A 26,971-nucleotide genomic window follows, 5' to 3' on the forward strand; every position below is an offset into this window, starting at 1 on the left:
ATATTAGTGCGACACTCTTCACACGGCATTTAAAAATGAGTGTAAAAAAATCAGTACATTTTTACAGATAACGTAATGTAGAAAATTTTGACATAATCTGTGGTTTATGGATTGAAAAAAAAATGTAATACCTACACAGGTTATCATATTTTATTACTTTAATTTAATAATATTTTTATTTTATAATTATTGATAAAAATAAGAAATTATAATAAATATTCAATATAAAGTGTTAGAATACAATTATAGATAGCAGTACAATTAGGTAATGTACAGGTAGGTACATTTCACATATCTAATTAGGAGTATCAAATTCTGAATTCAGTAATTGCCTTTAATTTAAAATAGGTATGTGCAATAATTAATGTATTTATTATAAAATAAGATAGTGTCTAACCTAGTTCAATTATTTAAAACGAGTTAAATTGCACTACTCAATTTAGCACGTTTCACATTTACTTTAACATTAGATAATTTAAAAAAAATATCTAAAAGTTAAACATTGTTATATTGATCGCGTTGAAAATGAAGATAAGTAAATGTAATATTCAGTTGTTCATTAATGTTTGTAATTAATTTAATATCATTCCGCTATTAATTACTGCTTCGATTGTTACATTACGTCGGTAAAAACATTTTGTTTTTACTTTTTAGGTTTCAGAAATATAAACATTTAATTGAATTTCGTCTGGCGCGTCTCCATGTTTTCAATAATTTATATATTAACGGGAACAGTAATTGTTTCAGCAGTCAAATGTGCAGAATGATGTTCGAGCAGACCAATGAAGGTGTGCAAATTTGAGAATGTCATTCATTACGCTTTATAATGTAGAAAATTTATATAGAAATGATTAAGACCAAGATCACATTAAACTAACTAAGTACTGAACTACTGAAGTATGGCGTTTTGGTGAGTAAGTGAAACCAAAGTACCTACCTAGTATTGATAAATTTTTAAAAGCATTTGAATGCTACACAGACTTAGGCTACAGAAGTAAGAAATAAATAGTTTTATTTTTAACAGATTAAGTAACTAATAAATTGTAGTCTGTATATTTTATTTTGAATGAAAATTTGTAGATTTTTCTATTAGTGTGAAAAATCGAAAAAACGCGGCGGGTGAAAAACTACAAACGAATTCATGTGTGTATGTTCTTTATCTGCTTAAACTTATTATGATCATGCTCCATATATTTATTTACCGCATAATATTTTTTATGATGAATCAAAATCAATCGATCCAAATCGAAAGATAACATCCAAGCATTGAGCGTTATTATACTACGTATAGAGAAGACATCGCCTACATCGCTAATGTTCCGCTCAAGTGAGGTCAACCGGCCACACTGCACTCAGTCGCTTGCTCGCTCATTGGTGCGAATGTCAGGCTCATTTATTGTTTGTTTTAAAGTGAAACTTTGGTAAAACTCATCAAATATGCCTTCGTGTGTGTAATTAATATTGCCATTTTGCGTAATTTGTCATAGACTAAACATTTAAGAAATGATATTGGGTATGAAATAAGTTTTGTTAGTAATATTAGCTGACGTATATTTTATAGCGGAAAATAATAATTTTACACATTTACAAATACATAGAATGAGGTTATTAATTGAAAAAAGGTTAAATCATGAAAGATGAAAGTCAATTACTTGCTCACCAATTTTTTTTTGCTTCATTGATTGGTTTTAAATTTTAATTGACATTGTATAAGCTACTCACTTGTAGTTATAATAGAATTATTATTTATTTATTCAGAGATAATTGGTAACATTTTTTTAATTCAAGGTTTGAGGGTGATGAACTAAATAAACATTATGTACAAAATTATACGGCATTTACTTATTTTCTAAAAAAGACACATAGCCCTGACTGAACCTATTAGTCTAAACAGCGAGATGTCACAAAAAAAAATATTCCTTATGACGTCATTATTTAAATCATTCTATATAATATGCCAGATATTGTTTGCCCCCCAGAGTAAAGTCAGTTTATACGTAAAATAAATATTATAATGAAAATTTTAAGTCAACGAACGTGCATGTAAGAAATGCTCCCAATAAAATAGACAGAATATTCACAAAGTATCGCCTCTATAGCGGTGAGTCGGTGACATCGCTTAATTTATGACTAGCCGCTTATCGCGTGACCCGCACCGCAGCGCATGGCGCACAGATTTTGTTCGTGGTGTCTTCTCTATGAGTAGTAATAATAGCTCAATGCCATCCAAGTGAAAGTGCGGTCAAAAACATATCAGAGAATACCAGGGAGACACCGACGATATGAAAAAAAATTACTTCTCTGTAGTACGTAAGTATAAGAATTATAATACTTCAACTTTATTTCCATAGGCGTCAGTATCATGATTTCCTTGAAATAAGTATCCTTGATATAATGCATAGAATTGTTATGTAACATTGTCGTCTTATAATCAATATCAAAATGTGTAAAATTTATGTATTTATTTAAGGTGTGTTTGATCAGACTGGAAAAAACCGAGACTTCAATACTTGTTCATCTGTTATAACGGATCCTCGCTTGATTAATTTTGTGCTCAATTGTCAAGTTAATCCGATCTGTAAGTGAGTACTTGCCATCTCCTATGCAACATTTAATTTTGTTTATGTTATTGACAAAAGTTTATTTTCAACATGCGATTAGAAAGGTGTTCTGTGACCTTGGGCATAGGTTACCGATTTAATCCAAAATTTCCTAATGCAAAATATTCAGAAAAACGAATATGTAAATTGCTTGTAAATTGTTTAAAAGGCCTTGTTGCAGGTAAATAATACTACTATAATTGGATATCTTGGAAATGGGGGATATCTTAGAAAAAAAAACAAAAAATTGGTTGTCTGTAAAGTCGGTTTACTGACGATAGTTGAACGTGACAACGTCCGATTGTGCTTCTTTGTCGCTCGTTCCGCGCTCTCGCTTGCACTTCAAGCCTTACATGGAACGCCTCAGAGCGAGGTAACGCCGCATGAGTCATGTTTTTTCGTGCGTGCAGCCGGCTATATCGAAGTATAAGACGTTGTGACGTCAAAAAAAATTTTTTGATTATATATTGCATTGTGATCATTGTAAACATATCCACATTATTTAGGAAGATGACGATGAAAACCCTATGTCTTCCGAAAGATTTGGAAGAAATGTTATTTCATACAAGTATCGCTCCTCACGAGGGCTTTGTTCCAGTGGGTACAGAATAAGCATACATCTTTATTTTTAATCATTCATTTTTTAGCTGAAACGGAATATTTAAATTAAAAAACGATTTATGGCTGCGAGGATGGTTTATGTCTCTAAATTCTAATGACTATCAAGTTTTAAGTGTCTGGATTTTATCAACCGAAGCAGTAGATACTTATTGCTTTTTTTAAGAATTTTTATAAGCAGGTACTAAATATATATTTATGTATCTCTTTATCAGACATTTTATTATTAAAATTGTTAACTGAGATATAAGTGTTTGGTCCGTACATTTCTTAAAAATTTATGTAGACTTCAGAGACCCAAATCCACGTTTTCTTTCCTATAAGTACCAGAATTATTTATGTACCAACATCCACGAAGCCATATGCATATTATGTGCGAATTTTTATTTTTAAAATTTATATTAAGTACCTAGTAAGTTTGAAATACAAAATATAAAATGGAAATCAAGAGTTTTCTAGACGTCATTATAAAAACTAATTTACTTGCATTATGGATTTATAAACAGAAGCATCTACTAATGATAACAGTAGTCATATATTTTCAACCATAACTGCGTAATTGTTAAGTAATAATCATGCATTATTTATAAGTAGTTGACTTTGAAATATGTTCTAGAAATTTTTTAAATTCATTGCCATAGACGCTCATAAAAGCTCGGTTTAAACTTTTAACCAAAAACAACGATGAAACAAAAACATCTAAACTATTATTTAAGTTTCCTTTGAAATCACTTTTCCTTTTTTATGACCTTGTAATAATTAAAGGTGCATAAAAATAATATTATTAGTTTTTAAATTAGTCAATTATTTAAATTTACTCTTGCTGCTCTGCATTGCTCCAGATGGATCAATTGACTTCTTATATTCAACTTTTTAACAATGAGGAAATAACATTGGCACGATTTTAACGACTTTATTAATTTATGTGACTAATGATTCACAGTATTAATTAATTCATTAAGTCCTTAGATCGTCAAGATTCTCATTCTAATCCGAATTCTATGAATATCGACGTAGGGTTTAATGCGAATTTAATAAATAAAGTAAATGTATCACAAAAAATATGATGTGTTATTCTTAGAAGATTTTCAAATCAAATCTAATTATGGTAGTCTATTTCTTGCGTTTCTATTGAAGCTCCTATTGATATGGCGGTGCTAAAAATAGTTAGCGATGAGGCTAATGTTGGCTATACTTGGAAGGCTCGCACCGTTACGCTGGGAACCGGCCGGTGGCGCCAGCGCAGTCGCCGGCCTGGGGTATGTCGACCCTTCTCTTTTGCTTTTTTTCACTACAAGAAGTACTTGCATACTGATGCTCGGTGATGAATCATCTATGTAATACTTCATAGAGAAAATTACCGTCCAAGCTATTAAGTACTTGTCGCGCTCGTCCGTAAATAAAGAGATTAATTGTTAATTTGCTTTCTCGTCTTTGCTAGATTTCCAGATTTATCGTGATGATGTCTAGAAATAAATGTTGTTTAGAAGCGAACTCTATCATTACATAACATCCATTATTATATTAATTATTATTTAGGATCTAAACGTGGAAGAGTAAGTGCAAAAATAGCGGAGATGAAATGCAAGATGAATACTTGATAGCTTGCAAGCGGGTCAGTTACCCTTGACATTGCCTCAAAAGTTTCTAGGCCAGTCCGTGGAATGCACTGCGGACCTACTGTACACACTTCACTTGTAAAAACATCGGGTAATCGAAAGTTAAGCGTCGCGCCGTCCGCCGGCACGATCTGATATTGAACCGTTATATAAATACTCCACTGCACTACTCTAATTTTTTGCAGGGCTATTCAGATTAACGAAAACTCGATCGGTTAAGTTATGCGCTTACGGTTTATTTTGCGTTTCTGCACCTGCATCCTCCATGGCGACATATTGAAAATATTCAAATAAAGATTTGTTTTCTATCGTTGGGATTTTTTTTTAATATTTCAGGGAAACGAAATAAGTTACGCTGAGAAAATGCCCATGGATCAAGAAATTTTTCAATTTATTCCAATCACAGAATTTAATTAATTAAAGATATACAATAACGTTATGGGCAAACTTGGGGCAAACACAAAATGTTTTTATTTTAATTTGTTTGTGCAATTTAATAATCCTTCTTGGAGAGATAACTGTATCTACTAATTAATAATTGAACAATGAACATGAAAGACGTCAATAAGCACAACAAAAATGTCAATATACTTGCAGAAATAAATTAAAGTTGTGGAAAAAATATTATTAACATGTAAATTTTAAATGGCATTTGTAAATTTATTCGGGCATTTGATTAATTATTAGAATTCTGCGTCTTAAAAATGGATATTATGGACAAACCGGTATATTATGCAAAACTCTATTAAATCAAATTTTATTTTTCTTTGAAGCAAAACAATTAATATTCATATAATTTAAATAATGTACTTATTTTTTGTTTAATTTTAGTCGTCGACCAAACAAACCAAATCAGAAAGAGATGTAACATTTAAAGCAAAAAAAGAACTATCCTTAAGTTCTTTGATTTTGTGGAATATAGAAAAGGTTTTTGAAAAAAACACTTCCATCGATTTAAAGGTATCTGCATTAAAATATACAGTACATTGATACATTAAATATAAAAATAAAAAAAAATGTTTTCACGAAAAAATCTGTCTTAAGTTTAGACGTAATAGTTATTACTTTTTAGTCATTTAGGTAATTAATTACCTACATTTCTACTTACCAAATTTAAATTTAATTACAATGAAAAAATATAAGCAAATTAAAGAATAATAACTGCCTTTGTAACTATTCAAATATCAGGAGGCGATAAAAAATGCATACGAGAGTTTGGATCGAGACTGTGACATTAAGGTCATGTTGTCTCAACGGCCGGAGGAGCAGCATCTCGCCTGTGCTGTGTTGGCATGGCAACGGCTTGGACATAGTCGCGTCGAAAGCCTATATCAGTAATGTGTTTTTTTAATAAATAGCTAAAAATTAGAACTAAATTTTCTATGACCCATTAGATTTAGGTATTCGAACCATTTGGATTTGTTACTTCCACGTTACTTCCATCTCTGTCGTCAGCAATCTCTGAATATTTCCTATTAGTAATAAAACTGAGAAGTAATGAGGGAAAGTAAAGACAATACTCCTTTCTTCTTATCTTTATAATTTAGTCGTTGTTGCGTACTTCAGAACAAAAACAATCATACGCAGCTATATAGGAAGGCTTTGAGTATTTACTCAGCTCGCGGTAGGTACGTAAACCGATACGTAGTAAATTAATTGATAACGATTTATTGTTTCAGTATTTGAATTTTAAAGACTTATTTACACACGTCTGGTTTGCATCCGACAGTGTGACATTGTAGAGTTTTATCAAATGCATTGTGCATAATTGTATATGCCCGTGTCGTACAAAATACCTATACCTTCTAGAATCTAGATGAATGGTAATGACACAATTATATTATGAAGTAAGAAATTACAATAAAAAACAGTACATTTGTGTAACGGGTTATGCGCCTGTTACGAATGCGCGCGCAATCGTTATGCCAAGCTAGAGCTTACAGCTTAAAGGAGAAAAAGAAACCACATATCAGGTTTTGTATCCGATGAAGACGCAGTTTATTCCTTTAAAGTTTAAACCTACATCGCCCTACGAGGGCGACCACGAGGTAATGACCGGAGCTTGGTTACTTTTTTGTCTTGGTAATTTTCTTCGCACGGTACTATTTTTATATTGCGAGGATTTATTTACGATCGCAATTCTTAATATAACCAAAATATTTACCACAAATTGTTTCGGTACGAGTTTCCTTCGTATCGAATGTCAGGTTGGCCTTGTAGGTTTTAATGTATTTGAGATTTCCAAATGTTTTTTGCTCTATGAATAATAAAACAAAGACCCGTTCACTAATAAATATAGGATATGGAAATATGTAATTGGTTTCTATTAATCATATGATAAGTAGCTGAAAATTGATGCGGGCTCTAGGTCTAGACCATATCATTGACTTAGATAACGTTGAATGTTACCTAGGAGTTCTTAGGCTTTTTCTATAGATATGCACATTTTCTTAAACTCGGTCACGGTGAGTCATTGTCGGAATTATTGGAATATGAAGAATATGGTCGTTTTTTCAGGTTTGTGCACGAGAATCGAAGGAAAGCTGAACTCAGTAAGGAGAAAAGAAAGTTAAAGTCTAAAGATAACCATTGTTATGAAGGGATGTCTGGAAGTAGTAAAGGCGTTGATTCCGCAAGTTTTGGCACTTCTCCTCTAATTGGTCCTGTAGTGAGGCTACCAGTGGAAACGAAAATAGTGATGCGCGCGGAAAATCCTTGTGCACGTCATCAACCTAAAAAGCAACAAAAAAATCAAAAGGATATAATGAACAAAATTGATGCTGTACGTATTTGGGTAACATTATTGATATGACGAAATGAGTCATCACTTCGCCAATCTCATTTATTGATTGTCATAATTGTAGTGAAATATCCTTTATATTAAATCAAAGAAATAAATACATTTTAGAGGAAAATAAATTTAAAGAAAAAGGAAATTTTCTCAATTAAATTATGTAACACATTAGAACACAAACAGCAGGTTAATTTAAAATTTAAATAATTATATAAACACGGCTTGAAATCATTGAATATACCAACCTATGTAATTAGTTTAGAGCACTTTCAAATCAATTATAAATATCAAAATTAATGACAGGATAAAACAAACAAAAAGATTAAAGTAAAATTTACGAGTTACCTCGAGTCGAGTTATCCATTTTAAAGATTTTTTGTTTACCAAAATTCTTACATAATATCATCATCATATAAGTCACTTGAATGATATTTATTTGTGTTTTATTCAATTTCAGTTTTTATTTGGTATAATATAACTAGTATAATTTGGGCCTGTTTATTTACAGTTTATGTTAATACCAACATTTAAATTAGATCATTACACGAAACAATGACCTCACTGTTACTTCCTCTCTATTGGATTTAAGCCTTCTAGTTGTGGATAAATATAAAATTATCTACATTAGACACACAAACCGAAAAAATTTATTTTATCATTTGTAATGTTGGCCATCGTATGAGGAATGAGACGAGATCCTTTAATAGGTTCCTAATATTAACGAATAATTTTGACCACTTGACCAATTTGTACGGAACTTCATTTTCCTACCTAAAACACCAAGAGGAATGATATTATAAGTAAAAGGTGTAGATAGGTAACCAGCACACCATTCGTCTTCAAAAACGCACTATTTGGACGTCAAAGTGAGATGGCATTACTCAATTATCAAGAGCGAAAAAGAGACAACTGGCGGCGATTCTGGCTAATTAGTCACATTTCGACTTGCCACTCCCAATTTTGTTTACGTGTAACATCATTGCTTGTAGGCATGTTGCATGGACTCCGCGTGTATACAACGGCTGACAGAGCTGGGCGCGGCCACGGAGGAGTTACGGAAGCGAGCGGGCAGACTGGCCCGGCGGGAGGCGGAGAGAGTGGAACTGCTCGAACGGGCGGAGGCCGCGTGGAAGGATCTAGAAGCCGGCTACCAGCGGCGACTGAAGCTCGCTGAGGAGAAGGAAGAAGATATAAATAAACAAGTACGTGTAATGCCATTTTTGTGATAATGATAGGTAAATATCAGTTTTAATTCAATAGATAGTTATTAGAAAGGTCACTTATGAAATAATAAGGACACATATGAATGCTAAATAATACAAATTTGAGTCGAGTTGAATATTAGGTCCGCTGCTGCGCTACTAATGGATAAGAACGTTCACAGTTTGAAAAAATCTGGAAAAATATAGATATTTTAATTTCATTAATTTCTTAGTACTGTTAGATGAAATCAAGAACGTACATCACTAGTCGCGGACACGTCCCCTCCCTAATGCTGGCAGATGTCAGTCGATCCGCGGGAAGAGTGTAGTGTGACGCGACATTCCTTTTGGCTTGATTAAAAAACTATTAATTCAGTTAAAGTTCTTTCAAAACCTTATAGTACCTACTACCTAAATAAGAAATTATAAGTAGGTACATTTTGTAAGACCTTACGTTATCTGTAAAAAAATATATTCACAAAAGAAATATTTACATTTAAACTGTTTAATCACGATGAGATGATAAATAAACAGGTAGTAGTTACATATTTAATTAATTTAAGTACTAGATAATATGATGAGCGTGAGTTTTATTGTGCGAGTAGGTATGATAAGCTTAAGCCTTTGTCTTTGCTCAAAAAGCGCAATAAACATATTCAAACAAAAACAGCCTCGCAAAAATAAAATGAGTACCTACGTAATATAAGCAACCCGGCAAACTTCTTGGCCAAAAAGTATCGTGGTGACTGGTGGGGGAAGCTTGCGCATATAAAAATGTAAACTGTACTAAAACTTGATGGCAAGAAGTTTGCCGGGCGCTATACTTCTGTAGTCGAGCCAATCATTTGACGTCTGTCAATTTTATCTTCGAACAATAATTATAGTCAACAATAATAGGTTGCGTCTTGTCACCTCTCCTTTTTACAATTTTTATTAATACCTTTACTCAATTTTTAACTTCTCTCTACCACATGCTGACGATGTCCAAATCTACACCCAAGCGACTCTGGAAGACTTGCCCAATGCAATCAGCAAGGTCAACAATGATTTGTCTACCATTGTAAACTGGAGCAGGAATTTTGGACTATTATTAAACCCATCTAAAACACAGACAATCATCATCGGGAGTGCGTCATACGTGTCAAGGATTGATTGGGCAGCTCTTCCGGATGTTTTGTTGGACGGCCTACAGATCGCTTACAGTACCCACGTTAAAAACTTGGGTATTTTAATGGATCAAACCCTGTCGTGGGATGTTCATCTGAAGGAGGTCAGCAGGAGGATGTTTGCTTCCGCTGGCTCACTTCGGTGCCTGCGCAACTTTCTGCCTATCCCTACAAAAATAATGCTAGCTCATTCCCTTCTCCTTTCCCACCTTGATTATGCTGATACCTCCTACCTTGACCTTTCCGAAGCCCAGTTGAGTCGACTTGAACGCCTTCAGAATTTTTGCATTCGCTTTATCTTTGGCTTGCGTAAGTTTGACCACGTGTCAGACTATCGCAAAAAACTCAACTGGCTTCCCATCCGCTTCCGTCGTAACTCCCACATCCTTCATCTTCTTTTCTCCGTCCTGTTTGATCCTAAAGCTCCTCACTATCTCAAAGATAAATTTGATTACTTTACCTCTCCTTTCCCTCGTCCTTCCAAAACTTTACTTTTGCGTGTCCCTGTCACGAACACCAAATTTTATAGTCATTCCTTTGCTGTTCGTGCTGCCAAACTCTGGAATGAACTTCCACTAGAAGTTCGTCAAGCGCAATCCTTAAGGAGTTTTAAACACCTTCTTAAGTCACACTATCTTTCTCTTGCATAGCTTCTTATCTTATTTTCTTCTTTGTTATATACCTACTACTATATATTATTTGTTCTATATGATATACTTATTTAATATTTATAATATATATTGAATATTTATAATTATTATATTTTTCTTTTTTCCTAAAGCCTTATTTTTTGCTCACCCACCTCCTTTTAACGTCTCTCCTTACATATTACATACGGTGGCCTGGAAGAGATCGCTACCTAGCGATAAGGCCACCGTTTGTACACATTATTTTCTTATTTTCTGTACTTTATGTGTCTATATTTCTTTTGTGTGTGCAATAAATAATTAAATAAATAATAAATAATAAATAGTCCTTTTCACCTAGGATGATTCCTGTGACACTTCATTGTGTTCCGAATTACGAAAAATGTATTTTTTTTTACCTTTTTGCGCCTACTCGTTTGAGTTAGCAATGAATGATGAAGTGTTTTTTGCGCGTAGGTATATAATTTGTCATAAAAAGAACGTTGATATGGGGTAAGCATTATAATCATTGCTTTAGAGCACGATCAGTTTTGGATTTTCCATTATTGTCTAATCTATAATTATGTCTGTCTGTTCATCAAAAGAACTTGGGCCTTAGACAAAGTAACAATTACAAAACGATAACGAAGTTAAAAACGCAAAAATGTATGGGATTGACATACGCCGCGTTAGATCACGTGGTCTATCTAATGTCAATCCCATACATTTTTGCGATTTCTAACTTCGTTATCGTTTTTTAATTTTTACTTTGTCTACGGCCCCTTAAATGTCCATTACGTTTTAATAATTCATTTTGTTCATAAACCTTTTATCTTCTCAATTCCATAATCCAATTCTATCCAACTCGTATAAAGAAATAGTTTGTTGATACACACCTCCTGCAAAGTGTAAACAATAAATAATATTAACTGTTTATAAATAATAATATATAGGTAACTGTTTATAAACAGAACTACTTTTACAAAACCTAACAGATCAACAAGCTAATCGAAGACCGCAACACATACAAGAACGCGACAACAGCGCTAGCTCAGAAACTTAAGGACAAAGGGAATGCAGCTGAGAAGGAACGGAGTCATCTCACTCAATTGGAGAAGGAAGTGTGTAACAGGGCTTGTGAGAGACTGCGCTTGAGTGAGCAAGCGGCGCAGGGGGACGCGGCTGTCGCGGAGCAGCAGTGTAGAGGAGTGCAGTTGGATCGGGAGCTGATGGTACATGAATACTCGTTCGTTGGCTCCAACGTTATAATATAAAAGGCGTAGATGCGTTATATGTAATTAATCGTTCGAAAAATGATGGTAACGTATAGCATTTGAAAGCCGAGAAAGAGACGGCTCGCTAGTTTTTATACGAAAAAAAAGAGACAGACAGTGACTGGCTCATATTGCAAAGGGGATATCGTTGGGGAACATAAAATAATACCATTCAGCACTTTGCCGTTACTTGTAAGCTGTCCAACTCATTGCAGTTGATGAAATAGTTTTTCGATACAGGCCAATAGTCTAAAATGTAAATAGTGAAATTAATCGGCCTGTTTAGTACGGGCTGCTATATGTGACTGTGTTAGATGCTTAGAACAAGTAAAATAAAATTAAACATCCTTTTTTTCCTTGGTGCTAAATAAACAAACCCTTCTCAAATGTTAGTTCTCCGGAAATAAGAATTTGATAAGGACAGAAGAGGACAAAGACCTCTTGTCTTTACAATAATCAGTGACTTATCATCAAACAAGAGTTTAATTAGCATTTAGGTACTTTTATCCAACCTGAATGATTCTGCGTGCTTAAGTTCATTGCCTGTATCAATATTGACTAATTTATATCACAATCTGTATTTACACTAGTATAAAGAAGAACAGGCTCGCCGGAAAGTTTTATCTTTGGAGAGCGAAGTGGATTCTACTCGTGGTCTCACGATTGAGGCAGAACGCGCGATGCGATCTGAACTGTCTGCCTTGAAGGAACAAATTACTGATGTCTCTAAACAGCTATTGCTTGAAGAAGCAGACAATAACCGTATTAAGGCTGAAGTAAGTGTCTTAATTAACTTACGTTAAAGAGGTGAACTTTGTATGTTTAGGGGATATCTTCGGACGTACTGGTAGGATCATGAAAATTATTAACATTAAAACCAGAAAGGGGTACACGGCAAACTTATATTTTCTAGTATATGTGCAATATCTTGTTTATATTTTGACCGCACTCATTTTTATTGTCAACAGAGGTACACGCAGACTTATCTTTGTCATCTATTAAATGTAGACGATACGTATTAATTAAATGATAATAATATTCCAGTCTGCTTTATGGGAAATAGGAACTGATGAAATGATTAACATTAGTACGATAACGATATCTATATTATGTGACCAATTTTCAAGCTCGTGAATAGTATTTTTATTTTTTAATTAGGTATATTATATACTTGAAAATTTTCATAAACATTTTACTCATTACTACCAGTATTATTCTCGCGTGTGAGGTGCTTAGTCTTTTAATAAACTACAAATTACTTCTAGGAAATATAAATGTTGATGTTCCTTTCAATTGATTCCTAAGAAATAAGATATCATAGATCTCTGAGTCAATTAATTGAGAAATATTATTAACACGTGTTACGAATGTGCATCAATTATGTCTTATTTGCAATCAAATGACAGAAAATGTAGATATAAAACAGATAAATGTAGATTACATAAATAATTATTACACGAAAATATGAAGCCGTCGTGTGGATGGTACCTTAGCAACGATCTCGCGTAACCTAAAAAAAGTCTGCTTTCATTCTCTTTAATTTAGATTGTCCTGAGAAATGATCAAGGTGGTAATTTAACTAGGTATTTGTGCGTTATGAATAGGTACTTGAATTCTATATCTTTTAACAGACATAAATGCGTCAAACAATAGTTCAACCTTTATTTGCTTTAAACATGCTATACAAGATCTTATAACAGCAATTATTATTAGCCGCATGTTTGGCTAACACAACAATAGCATGCAAATAAATGCTACACTATAAACACAATGCAATTACAGCAATTACATCAAATTTTGCAGCTAGATGATTTGAGGCAAGAAAAAGGGGAAATTATTCAAGACCTAGACGGTTGTAAGGACATGTGTGATAATCGCATGCAAGGTAGAGTGGATGAGTTGAAGAAAAAGAGGGATCAATTGATGGAGCTAAAGAATAGAGTCATCGAGTGTCAATGCAAGTTGCCCCTTGATGTAGCCGTGGAGGTGAAACGAACTCCGTCTCTCGCCGCCCTGTGTCACTGCGTGCCTGAAGATAAGATATTGGTAAGTGATATTATGTGTGTACTATAAATTAATGTCTGTTTGCAATGTTGAAATAATTTATGGTTGCTTATATTTCAATTGATAATAGTTTAAATTTGATTGCTTTTTCTTATCTGTTTAGGTCCAATATGCTTTAAAAAGTTTTATGGGACTGGAAATATTGTCCTTGTACAAAATATCAAATATCGCAGAAATTTGTTTTAATGTTCAAATGAATGTATTTTATGGGTTATTTTTTTGGTTTTTAACATATTAATTTTATTTCATACAATCTAATTATCTATTGAACATGGTAGGTATATTATTATATTACGCCAATAATTGATCATCACTATCTAATTTTTACGAATCTTTTGAATACAGGTGGTTTTTATCGTAGCCAAATATGAGTAATAAATTTACGTCACACGATGACTTCGTAATATTATCTCGTAATTTAAATACTAGCTGTTCCCCGCGGTTTCACCCGCATTGCTCCGCTCCTGTTGGTCTTAGCGTATGATGATATATAGGTAACCTAGGTATAGCCTTTCTCGCTAAATGGGCTATTATTGATTCTGATATCATATGCCCTCCTCGTTCCTCCCCTACATAAGGTCGTGTTAGTTACACCGAAATAATTTTTCAAATCGGACCTGTAGTTCCGCGTTCAAACAAACAAACAAACTCTTCAGCTTTATAATATTAGTGTAGATTAACATGGAAAAATACTAAGACTAATTTTTCAGGATTCGTGCTCTTGTACGTCGCTTCGCAGCCAACTTCTATCGAATTTGCTATCAGACCTATTTAGCGGTCTGCAATCGGAATTGAACGGGACCGGAACATCCATGCCTTGTCAGTTGCTCAAGTGCTTAGAGGACAGGCATAATTGGGATCGGGCGTCTATCGTCAAGGCTAATTTGCGGAATTTCTTTTCACAATTACTCATCGGCGAATTAGATATCGCTATCGCTACCTCGATTGAGAAGTATCATGCGAAGGTTTGATTTTATATCTATTTATTCCACGTAATCTTACTGATAGTTCGAAATGAATAAGATTATAATTACTAATCAATTATCTATCACTTATGTCTATTAATCACTTATTAAATTAAAAATATTACTCCAAAACATATTATAATCTTTAATTGTAGATAACTAATTAAAAATAATTAAAGGGCACTCTATAATCGACACTGAACAAATGTGTCTTACGTAATTTTGACAGCTAGGTTTTTCATTTTGATTTTATGTTTGAAATACAGACATTAGGATACAGAAGAATTCTGATATCATATACCCTTCTCCTTCCTCCGCTATATAAAGTCGTGTTAGTTACACCGTTTTTAATCAAAGAAAGATTTTATGGATTATCATTATAACGATTCTTGATTTTTTTTACTATGATAATAATTGTACCAAAAATTAAAAATACGTAGCCCACGCCAGTTCGAGTCACTTGTAACATAATTTTTTAAAAACTCCTGAATTTATAGTGGATTGGAGCTAGTTGCGCAGACCAAGCGCGCCTTAGCCCCGATCCAGGCGAAGACGACAATGAAGGTTGGCAACAACGCGCCATAGAGCGACGAGCACAGACACTGGCCACAGAACTCGCGGAACAACTGTTCCAGGAGAGAGCCGATAGAATAACTCAAAAGGCTAAGGATATTATGGCCTCTGGACCACCGCCGTGCGAATGCAAACCGCAGCATAGTAAGGATTAGGAATTTATAAGAAGCTGATCGAACGTTGTCCTGCCGGTTATCGTTTAGGGGAAGAAAATAGTTTACAAAAAGAATGTCTCAGATATACTGGCGATAACTACACGACGTTTTGAAACAGTTTCCCAATGGAGAAAAACTACAGACCTATAAAGGTTGTCTAGCGCTATGCATAAGAAATCATCGAAGCCCCTCTGAATGTCTATGATTGTCATGAATGTCATTAAATTCGGTAAAGCCAAGGTAAAGCCGTTGCCGAGGAGTGACGCAAAAATAGCACTGTGACATGAGATTTCTATATTTATGACATATTTTTTTATGATTACTTTTTATTTGTTTTATCTCACAGGGATCCTAAATCAAACGTTTCCTTTGCAGATGCTGCTGTGTATCCTTGTCTTGTAAAAACACCGATTCCACCAAGTTCTTCGCGCAAAAATACTGATGGCTCGTCAAATTATTTGAAGCGAACTATACAAGATGTTAATAATCTCAAATATCAAATAGAGGACCTCAAAAAAGTACGTTTTATAGAATTTGGGTTGGAAATCCATGATTACTTTCATTTATTTTAAAATCATATATTCATTATAGGATTCAATTAAAAAGGCAGATTTGAGACAAATGGAAGAAAAAATTACTAAAATAATTCAACGTGCTTCGGTAAGTAAGTAAAAATAAAATTGCTGCTATAATTAAGAATTAGAAAATATAAGTAAAGATTTAAATAATACTGCCAAAATATGTGATGTATTTTTTTACCTTTGAATTGTATGTTGCACTTTTTTGGCTTGTATTTTTAATAGCTTTATCCTACAGGTTTGATTAATTTTAACTTAGCTTCGTTTTCCAGAAACAAGACACCAAACAACTATCTATAAATAGTGCAAATTCACCTATGAAAAAAGACGAAGATAACAAAAATAAGTCATTGAATAAATTTAATACATTGAAGAAGAACACTTCTGTCGAAAGGTTAATGAAGAAAAAACTGCTAGACGTTAACACATCAAGGAAAACCAATAAGATATTGATATACAATCAAAGTGGTCGTATAGAAAAATCTGTGAATAAGTTTTCAAATAAAAAGAAAGAACAGTCTTTGGCCGTTAATTTATGTTTATGTACGGAACAAAAGGACAAGACCCCAAAAGTAGGTCACTTCTCGGCGTCAAAATGGAAACCGAAATTATTGAGTGACATAACTACCCAAGTAACTTCTAGCATAAAATTGACAAAACCAATAACACAAATCTCTCTCTCCCGCAAATCAAATGGTATAATTGATATCAAGAAGAAAGGACGAAATAAACCATGCCCAAGTGAATGTATTTGCTTGCATAAAATTCCATCAAACACTTCCGTAGATAGATTATTAGAAGTTTTGAAAAAATGGAAGTTCAATATTGACGATAGCCCACTGTTAAAGGAAATAGAAAGCAACTCACCTAAAGTAACAAATCCAAATAGTACTACTAATTGTAATCCTGAGCAAATCAATAATTTTACAAAATCAATACACGAAAAATTCGCCTTTCATTTATCTGAAATTCAAAATAATGATGAAACCTGTAAATCTTCGGTGTCTAATGCTATAAATACTAAGAAGTCAAATGAATGTTTACCAGTAGCAAATTCCGAATATATGGCTGCAGTTAATCTTGATAAAAGCAATAACAATTGTATTTGCACACAAAATAAAGTGCAACCAAATTTAGGCGATGGAAATGCGTCATTACGTAATTTTAAATGCATTAATACAAGTTCGTGTCGATGTGTAGAGAGCTTAGATCAAAGTATCGTACAAGATCAGAATTTTAGCCAAACACCTTATGAAAAGGAATCACAGCTATATTCGGTAAAGCTTCCTAGTTCAGATTATGCTAAAAGTAGCATGCGTAATGAGGAAACTAATGTCGGACAAAAAGATTCATTTATAAGTAAATTGGTGAAGGATTCGAAGTTATTTTCATTTGATTGTGATTATGATATAAAATTCTTGGGTGCTACTTTATATGACGTTCAAAAGAAAATGGAGCCAACCTATACAGGAAATTTCCATAAAAACAGCATACCATGCATTAAACCGAAAAATTTGGATGATAATTCGAATGTAGTTCAAAAAAATGTATCTCGTGATGCTGATCATAACAACATAGAGCCTAAAGATAATTTAAATAATACTGCCAAAATTGAAATTGACTTAAAAAGTAGCTGCAGTATAACAAAAATATCAAAAACCGTAAAAGAATCTTGCATTTGTTGTAAAAATAAAGATGAAATAAAAGAGTTGGAATTTAATACCTTTAATTTACTGGAAGAATATTTAAGAGGAAAGTTAAATGAATTTAAAAGTAGTAACTGCAAGTCTTCGTGTATAAAACCGGAAGACGAAGAGAAATTATATTCAACGATTTTAGCGAAAGTTAAAGATTTTATAACAAGAAGTACCGCTCAATTGTCTTGTAAATGTTCAGAAGAAAGTAAAACAGGTGGTAGTTGGTCAAGGGTCTATGGTCTTTTACAAGAATATTTAAAGATAAAGATTTCCCGCGTTCAATGTTCATGCTTTCAAACCGAGCAAACAACAAATCAAGAAATGATTTTACCAAATGTTTTAGACAAAGTAAGCACCCTTATTGAAAATGATTTTGAGCGATTGAGAAAATTATGTATATGTGAAATGAAATCGTCGTCACCAACATATGACAATCCCACTGATGTTAAGATTGATAAAGCAGTTGTTCATTTTGAAACGCAAGAAAACGTTCAGGACAAACTGAATTGCCTTAAAGAAGATACATCCATATCAGCCAATCCTATTATGATAAACAAGTCATGTAGTGCATTAGAGAATATTCCAGCTTATGTGCAAATGGTAGAAAAAGTTACTTCTTGCAAACTAAATACTCTTTATGTGACCGATTGTGACTGTCGGTATACATTCACTGAACCAAACGTATTTGGCGATAGTCTAAGTGTAAATCACAAATCTCAAACGTACAATGATACCAATAGTTCGTGTAATAATGGTAATCAGTCTGCAAAAACATCAATTACTTCCGAAGAAACTGTAAATGACCATGATCGAAAATTGCCTTATATTGGATATACTTTAAATTGTTCCTGTGATCATTTTGGGTGTGTATGTACGAAATCTCAACTAGAAACAAATGATGATAAAATAAATTTTATTTGGAATTCGCTTCAAAATAACTTTCAACCCAAAAAGTTATCTTACATAATGCGTGGAATACCGAAAACGAGATCTGAAGTCATAAACATTTCTGAAAACTATTTGAAATTAAATTATGCTGAAACGTGTATGGAGCCCAGAAATAATGACAATAAAATTCAGGAAAGCAATACTTCAACTATAATAAATGCTTTAGATGGTTGCCTAACTCAAACCAGTATTCACGAGGAAGATGGTTTGGCTTTGAAGAATTCAGTTAATAATATCGAAACAACTAATATGGATACAAATACAATCAATAAATCGGGGTTTCAAAACCATGATGGTACAGAACCGTCTGGCCATTCGAGCTTCGTGACAATTCCTAATACTTGTGACGAAGATGATATAGAAACAAATAAAAATACACTTTACAATTCTTTATTCCTCCCCGTGGATAGCAGTCCACCCCGTAATATTTTAGAAAGTAGTGATATAACCATATCTGGGTCTGTGTCGCAATGCGACTGCAACATGGTTCCTATTTGTCATGTGAAAATGCTTGTTGAAAATATTGAAAGTAATTTGAGAAACGGTAAATGCATATGCGATTCACTGAGTTCACAAGTCTGTCCGATACATTCAAAGAAAAGTGTAAGTCAAGTAAAATTTTAAACTGATGTTTATATAGTTCATTTTGTTGGTTCCATATATGTTATGCGTTTCATTAAAAGTTTTGTTACCATCAAATATTGTTTTATTCCTCCTCCTATTTCTCTAAAGAATGGCTTGATGTTTTTTTTGCACTTGGCACATGGTTGCTCAAAAACCTTATTTTTTTTTAAGTTGGATTAAAGTTAGGAAAAAAAAAGTAAACATGAGACCTGATTTACATCTTTGTTTATAAAAAAAAAATGCATGCACCCCTTGAAATTATGGTTTGATCATGTGCATTTATTTATACAGGAATGCTATGCCAAAAACTGATAAATAATTGATAGTCGATGTTTTTTTTTTATCTACACTAATATTATAAAGAGGAAAACTTTGTTTGTTTGTTTGTTTGATTGTAATGAATAGGCTCATAAACTACTGGACCGATTTTGATGAAATTTGGCACAGACAATCTTTAGACCCTGGTAAAGAATATAGGCTACCTTTTATTGCGAAATATGTACCACGGGCCAAGCCGGGGTGGATCGCTAGTTTATAACAAACGTATTTTTATCGGAGTCTTAAATAAAATCTATAAACGTGTCTCTATTTCACTACTTAATAATTTTGATTTTTCGATATCTGTATTATAAAGATAAGCCAGCATTTAATAATACAAACCACAATTATTGGGCAATATTTGAAGGGCTAAGAATTGTCCATTTTCATTCCATTCAAAGATCTAACGATAGTACCTTAGTCCTTAATGTTAAAAAAATCAAGCATCTACCGCAATAATTGACGTCACCATGAGTAAAAATCTGATCGTACTCGGCGATAGGTAAAAAGTTGAAAAAAAAAATCATAACTCCGAAAATACGAAAAATCGCATACATGGGTGTGATTCGGATAGCCCCTCTAGGTCCTCTACCTACCTTTAGCTTCAGTATCACTACTTTTTGGGACATCCTGTATAAAATTCTCGCGTCACATTGTTAGTTACCATCACAGTTACCATACTCCTCCGAAACGGCAGTCATGAAAATGTCATGAAATTTTGTGTGCCTATTGGGAAGATCTGAAAATCGGTCAACATCTATTTTTTACCCTCCTAAGTGATAAGAGTGGCAGAACAGCGTTGACCGCGACAGCTAGTATCTTATATGATGTAGGTACAAGCCTACAAAAACGTCAGCGATAGCAAATATCTATCTTCTAAGGTTGACTCACGGTCACCATTTTTATAGATTTTTATCTTTAAATAATTAATTAAATGTCACTTATTTGCAACGCTAATTTCTCCTTATCTTTATAAATATTTTTCCTAGTATATATAGTCTAAGATCCCACCGCAGGATCATTGCGTTCATAGTTTTTTTGATGAAACAAAAATTTTAGGTATACAACCTTAAATATTCATCATCTTTAACAGCCGGCAACCCTTATTTGCGGCCGGACTTAATTAGGCACCCATATAACATAATTAATAGAAAAAAATTAGCATTAATTTGATACATTTATGATTCATAAATGTGCGTTATGACTTATGAACGTATAAATAAATCGAAATCATACCTGTTTGCACCAGGCTGCCAAGATGTTGCGGCCAGGTGAAAAGCGGCAACCTTGATTTTAAGAATCTATATCATTTGCCGTAATGTAGAGAACATTTTATAAAAAAAACCAAGAAGCTTATATCAAAAAACCAATAACGAAATTTTTTCCCAAAAATCGATTAGAAAAAATTTAATTAAACATGTGTGCGGCCAAATTTTGACTGGCAACCTAGTCGATATATATTCTCCTAATTATAAATATACATAAAAATTTGGTTTCATAAAAAAAAAAAAACTGTGAACGCAATCATCCTGCGGTGGGATCTAGTACTAATAAGATACTTTGGTCGTTTTTTATAGATTAATTTTTATAGATTACTTTATTTCACTTTCATGATCATCATGTAATGATGTATCATCAATGTAGAAACACCTAGTGGTTCAAAGGACATTCAAAGGACACAAAACATAGTGGATAATTGGCCAAATCAATTAATCTACACCTTTGTACCTTTATCTTTTAGCTCGATAATAATGTTTTATTTATAAAAATGTTATTGTAATTTTATCATTTTAGACGCTCTTAAATCTTGGCGTACAATTTACAAAAGTATTTCTTATTTTATTGTTGGTGCTAAACTGATTACATCTTATCGAAATGTTTGTATCATCCTATGATTCAACCTTTATTATCTGATAAATAAATACGGATTAGTGATAAACTTCCAATTCAACTCAAAATTAAATAATTCAAAATAAAATAATTAAATTCATTTTTTATTATTTATAAACACATTTCTCGCTACATCTCACATTATTGGTGGAAGAGCACGCTAAAATTCCAATTCACATGTGATAATTCGTATTTCATAATACGTTTTTTATATCGAGAGATTTCTTCGTATTTTCAATGATTAAGGGATTGGTCAAAAACTTGCTTTGTAGGATGAAACATTCCTAATATAGGTAAGCCTGATAACTATTTCAACCTATTTACTACATGTAGATTGTAGGTATTCTCGATTAGAAATAACCTTCACTCTTTCTTCTTGTTCCTATTAGGTACTGCAAAATCCGAAATCAAAGTTGGAATAAACCAATACGACGACATATTTCCGGGCTCTTGATCATAGTACGCTATAATAAAAGTAGATATGGTAAAGGTGACTTATCTTTCTCTACGTTTTTTTTTATTATTAGCTATGCTGTGCCCGCGTACTAAACCAAGAGCAAAAGCAAGTATTTTAATAGCTTATGCCGAGTATAATCAAAATTGGCTCAATGCGTTTCACGTGATAGAGTAAAGAAACATACATACATTCATATATTCTTAGAAACTTACGCGTTTATAATATTATGCATTATTAAATAGTAGGATTTTACTTACGCATGAAAAACGACCATTCGTCACAAAATTTGGTATAAAAATTTATGTGACCCAGAAAATGTATAAAGGCAAATAGTTATCGCAAAATATGATTTATTTGGTTGAAATAGCATTCACGTAATTAGGTGAAGTCCACAAGAGTGAGGCCGCACGTGTAGGGCTAGTTCAATAATAACTCCTATAAGGGAACGTTAATTACTTCATGCTCACATAATTATTTTTTTATATAAGCATATAGAAAAACAAAGAGAATTAGATGGTAGGTATAAGAATTTTTAACATTCTAATTATTTCTTATTGGATTAGATTTTCTTCTCGTGGGATAAGGCTAGTGAACAGCAATTTAAATTAAAAAAAAGTTAAAATGCTTAGTCATTATTATGAAACACTCTTAATAGTTAATAAATTGTAATACAAATTGTGTATTTATGTTTAAAAATATGCATGGACATAATAAAACGATATGCATTATCCCGAGGGACTAATCATGGTCATACTGGTTAGCAAAGCATCAGCAATGAGAACGGTGTCCCTGTACAATTGAAGACAATTATAGAATAACAAACAGATACACTCATATAGCATATGTTAATAATCTACAACTATTCATGGAAAAAAAAAGATATGATAATGATAATTACGGTATAAGTATAACTCTATTAATCACGCAATGTCTAATCGACTACGTATTAAATGTGGAGCACCTTGTTTTCATTCGAGCTCCCTACCTTTTTATAACGTCTCCACTACATATAATGTTATCTTCATAATTTTGTGCTGTACCCATTGATTAACAATATCTTTATTAGTAACGTTATCGGTTATATTTGCTATTAATCAGTATTGTGCGTGTTACTACTGAGTGAACAGTGCTAAATATCTTAATTTGGCTCTTTTTGGCGTTATGTTTAGTCAATTTTATACAAAAAATTCTTCAAAATGAACGGCAATACTAAATTGGAAGCGGAGCCAAGAAAACGAAGTAAACCCAACATACTATCAAGACTTTTCATTTGTTGGGTCTGCCCTATATTTTATAAAGGAAACCAAAGAGATATTGAAGAAAGTGATCTTATTAATCCAAATAAACATTATGATTCCAATCGACTTGGTGACGAATTAGAAAGGTAATATATTCTCATTTTATCTTTATTTATTGTATTTGTATTCATTCTAGAAAATTCAAAATTTTATATTCGGAGGTTTTATATGAAGCTTTAATTAAAATTTCTCTCGAAATTTTAAACATTTTAATAAATCAAAAGATATGAAAGGCATAATGATATGTGAGTAGGATTGAATTAAATTTTAACAAAGAAATCGAATTAATGAAATACATTTTCATTTAACCGAACAACGGTTCAATAAGGCTCGGAAAGGGCTTTCACAGACTTTTAACATTGGCGATAAATTTTTATGGTCCGTAGCACATATTTAACGGGACATTGGCAAAAATGTAGCAAAAGACTTGAATTAGAATATATTCGATTGGTATCATTTTTCTTGTCAAACATTCAGTCGTAAATCAAGAAAACCAATTTATCTTTTTTGCAAATATTATAAGAGGTGAACTAGGTATATAGATGGCAAATGTTCCCAAGATTCACTTTTAACTCTTTTCTTATTATTTTTAGGGAGTTATAAAATGGTACCTTGACATGTTTATATCTAATAAAAATCCTTTATATACATGTTTATTCGTTATTGTAAATTAAATAATAATTACGAATAATTTGATATCCGAGGCCAAGAGCAATGCCGTGCCTACAAAATGAATAAATGCATGTGCGGTAATTTTTATTGCAATTTAAACTAATTGTTTAATGTTAAAACAAAATATGTAATATGTATTATTTTTCACTATTTGATTCATTGATCAATAAAAAATTACTCGTATCATTACATTTACCGAAAAGCGTGAATGAGTACAATGAAAATAAAAACATATGAGTGTGAATTTGCACTTTCGTAACAAAGGTCACAATATATGTTATTATCTACAGATTTCCTTGCGATAATCGCTCCAAAGTACAAAGAAAAATACACACGAAATTGTACTTTCACTTGGATTCATTTCCTAACAGTCTTAGATTTAATAATAGCACATTTTATGTAAAAATACCGAATTCTTCAAAACATTGCTACAACAATTGCTAAATATTTATGTAATTCCGTAGGTCATAGGTTAAGTCACGTTTTGACGTCAATAGATTTGAGTAAACCTTTATAACAAAGCTAGCTTTTCGACCTAAATCCAATCTAGACTTTCAGACTAGAAAAAAATCTTTCAAATCCGTTGAGTCGACTTTAAAGTATAAGCTCTATAGGTTATAAAGCACGCTTCTACACATTGCTAAGGAAAGCTTTAAGTCGATGGAGTGAAGAGCTTTCAGTTTAGATCATGTACATCAAACTTGATAAAGAATATAATAAATTATCTATAATATAAAAATGAATCGTAAGATGTGTTGGTAAGCGCATAACTCGAGAACGGCTGAACCGATTTCGTTAATTTTTTTTTAATATTCCTTGAAGTATGAGGGTGGTTCTTATGGAGAGAAAACGTAAACATGTACCACGGGCGAAGCCGGGGCGGACCGCTAGTTGGTTATAAATTAATTCTGACCTCTAGTATATCAAGCTCTCTACTACTCTACTAAATAAGTTTGTAATTTGCGAACTTATTTAATTCAGTATTTTTTAATTAATCGTAACGTTTAGATATAGTAGATGTAGTTAGATTTAGGTTTAACTAAGTAAATAATGTAATAAAATTTAATAATGATTTCATCCATATCACTTTTTTATCGACATTAAACTTGGAAATTATATGTGACATTATAGTATTTTGGTATTATAGGGTTTGGTTCTTAGAGCATTAAACCAAAGTTGGTTTAATGCTCTAAGGGTTGGTTTGACGATAGAGCCCGGGACGAAATCCTGTTAAGTCTTACTAAAGAAAACCATTGAGCTTAGGCTGGTTAGGCTCATCTTGTTATAGTAATTCTTATGCATATTTATTGCACACGGCAGAATGCAGATATTAATTTGTTTTTAGATAATTAAACAACTATCACCAGCAGCTAATAATGCACGATTTTAATAGCCTAAAATATACACCTAGCAGGAACTAACGAATTTAACAATAATTGAGATTGATTTATTGCAACAAACTAAACCCAATTGTTTAAGTACGAGAGCTTGAATTATCAGTGAAAATTCTATTTAGTTATTGTTTATTACAACACTCGTTTCGTTTGATTTCCAAACTTGAAATGTATTTTAGTTATCTGTATCTCTACCGTAGTTTTTACGCTCTAGATGCTCCACCATTCAATGTTTTATCAAACACAAAACACGAGTATAATATTATGAAAAGCAATTATTGTGTGATCGAATATTTTTTTGGGTTACAGGTGTTGGTTGGAGGAATTTGCAAATGCTAAGAAAGCTGGTCGTGAGCCATCGGTATGGCGGCTTTTGATAAAGAATTTTTGGCTAGGCTACTTACCAGGAGCCTTTTTGTTGATCATAACTACAATAACAAGGTAAAATTGTATTAAGTTCTACATTTATCTAGCTGACATATAACAAAACAGATAAGAAAACAGTCCATACAGATAAATCTTGGATAAATCGATGTAATATGTCATTTCATTAATGCATATCATCGTGACGTATTTGGATTATTTTGCTCAAACAATAATTTAGTAGCATTAGTCAGTGATAAGAAAACGAACGAATAAAGTTAGAAGAAAGCGAAGTTTATGTTGTCTATAGATATTTAATTTTTTTTAATTTTTTTTTATTTATATAGGCAAAACCCTAATATCAAATTAATCTTAATATCAAATGGTATTCTTCTAATCTAATTTTGACTTTTATTCTGGTTTTACTGGTTGTTTCCGTTGACACAAACTTCTATTATTTTAAATATGGGCATGTTAACAGGAATGAAATTAAAAACATGTTACTTATGTTCCTCCATGTACCACTAACACAAAAACTGAGAATAATTTCCGTATAATATTGGTGCATGAAAATCATGATATGAACTGTATCATCATTTAATACCTACGTTCTATGATAATATATATATAAACATATAAATTATTTTTTGTTCAAACAGGACGATACAACCACTGATTTTTACGCCATTGTTGACTTATTGGTCAGTAAATGAAACAATCACGCAAGCAGAGGCGGGATACTACGCTCTAGCGTTGTTAGCCTGCAACTACATTGGAATCATCGCTCAACACCATAACAGTTTATTTGTTAGCCGTTTCAGTTTAAAATTGAAAATCGCCTTCTCCACTGTCATTTACAGAAAGGTCAGTTTTATCTGATTCCATACTTGGTTATTTATACATATATCAGACTAGGTAATCTATCTCGATTTATTATATCATGCCAGAAATAAAACTTATTCCGATTATTCATGATTCAATTGTAATTTTTAGTCACGGTAAATTATTCTTTGATTTTGATAAAATATCTGTTGAATTTTGATGTTTTATTAGTTTTAGGCTATTGATTACATATT

General features: G+C 32.5%; 1 protein-coding gene across 1 annotated transcript in view; it reads left to right on the forward strand.

The window, feature by feature from the left end:
- The first annotated feature begins 4,366 nt into the window (after window positions 1–4,366).
- Window positions 4,367–26,971, forward strand: part of LOC123700087 — a 33,770-nt gene continuing 11,165 nt past the window's right edge. The window contains exons 1-16 of the mRNA XM_045647212.1: window positions 4,367–4,477; window positions 5,669–5,797; window positions 6,026–6,171; window positions 7,355–7,619; window positions 8,621–8,833; window positions 11,621–11,857; window positions 12,490–12,675; window positions 13,703–13,945; window positions 14,674–14,928; window positions 15,426–15,645; window positions 16,032–16,174; window positions 16,248–16,316; window positions 16,507–19,500; window positions 23,338–23,552; window positions 25,842–25,973; window positions 26,555–26,759. Of these exons, the coding sequence (XP_045503168.1) occupies window positions 4,367–4,477; window positions 5,669–5,797; window positions 6,026–6,171; window positions 7,355–7,619; window positions 8,621–8,833; window positions 11,621–11,857; window positions 12,490–12,675; window positions 13,703–13,945; window positions 14,674–14,928; window positions 15,426–15,645; window positions 16,032–16,174; window positions 16,248–16,316; window positions 16,507–19,500; window positions 23,338–23,552; window positions 25,842–25,973; window positions 26,555–26,759 (5,763 nt within the window). The remainder of the gene's footprint in view (window positions 4,478–5,668; window positions 5,798–6,025; window positions 6,172–7,354; window positions 7,620–8,620; window positions 8,834–11,620; window positions 11,858–12,489; window positions 12,676–13,702; window positions 13,946–14,673; window positions 14,929–15,425; window positions 15,646–16,031; window positions 16,175–16,247; window positions 16,317–16,506; window positions 19,501–23,337; window positions 23,553–25,841; window positions 25,974–26,554; window positions 26,760–26,971) is intronic.

Source organism: Colias croceus, chromosome 2, assembly GCF_905220415.1.
Source record: "Colias croceus chromosome 2, ilColCroc2.1".
Classification (NCBI taxonomy): Eukaryota; Metazoa; Arthropoda; class Insecta; order Lepidoptera; family Pieridae; genus Colias; species Colias croceus.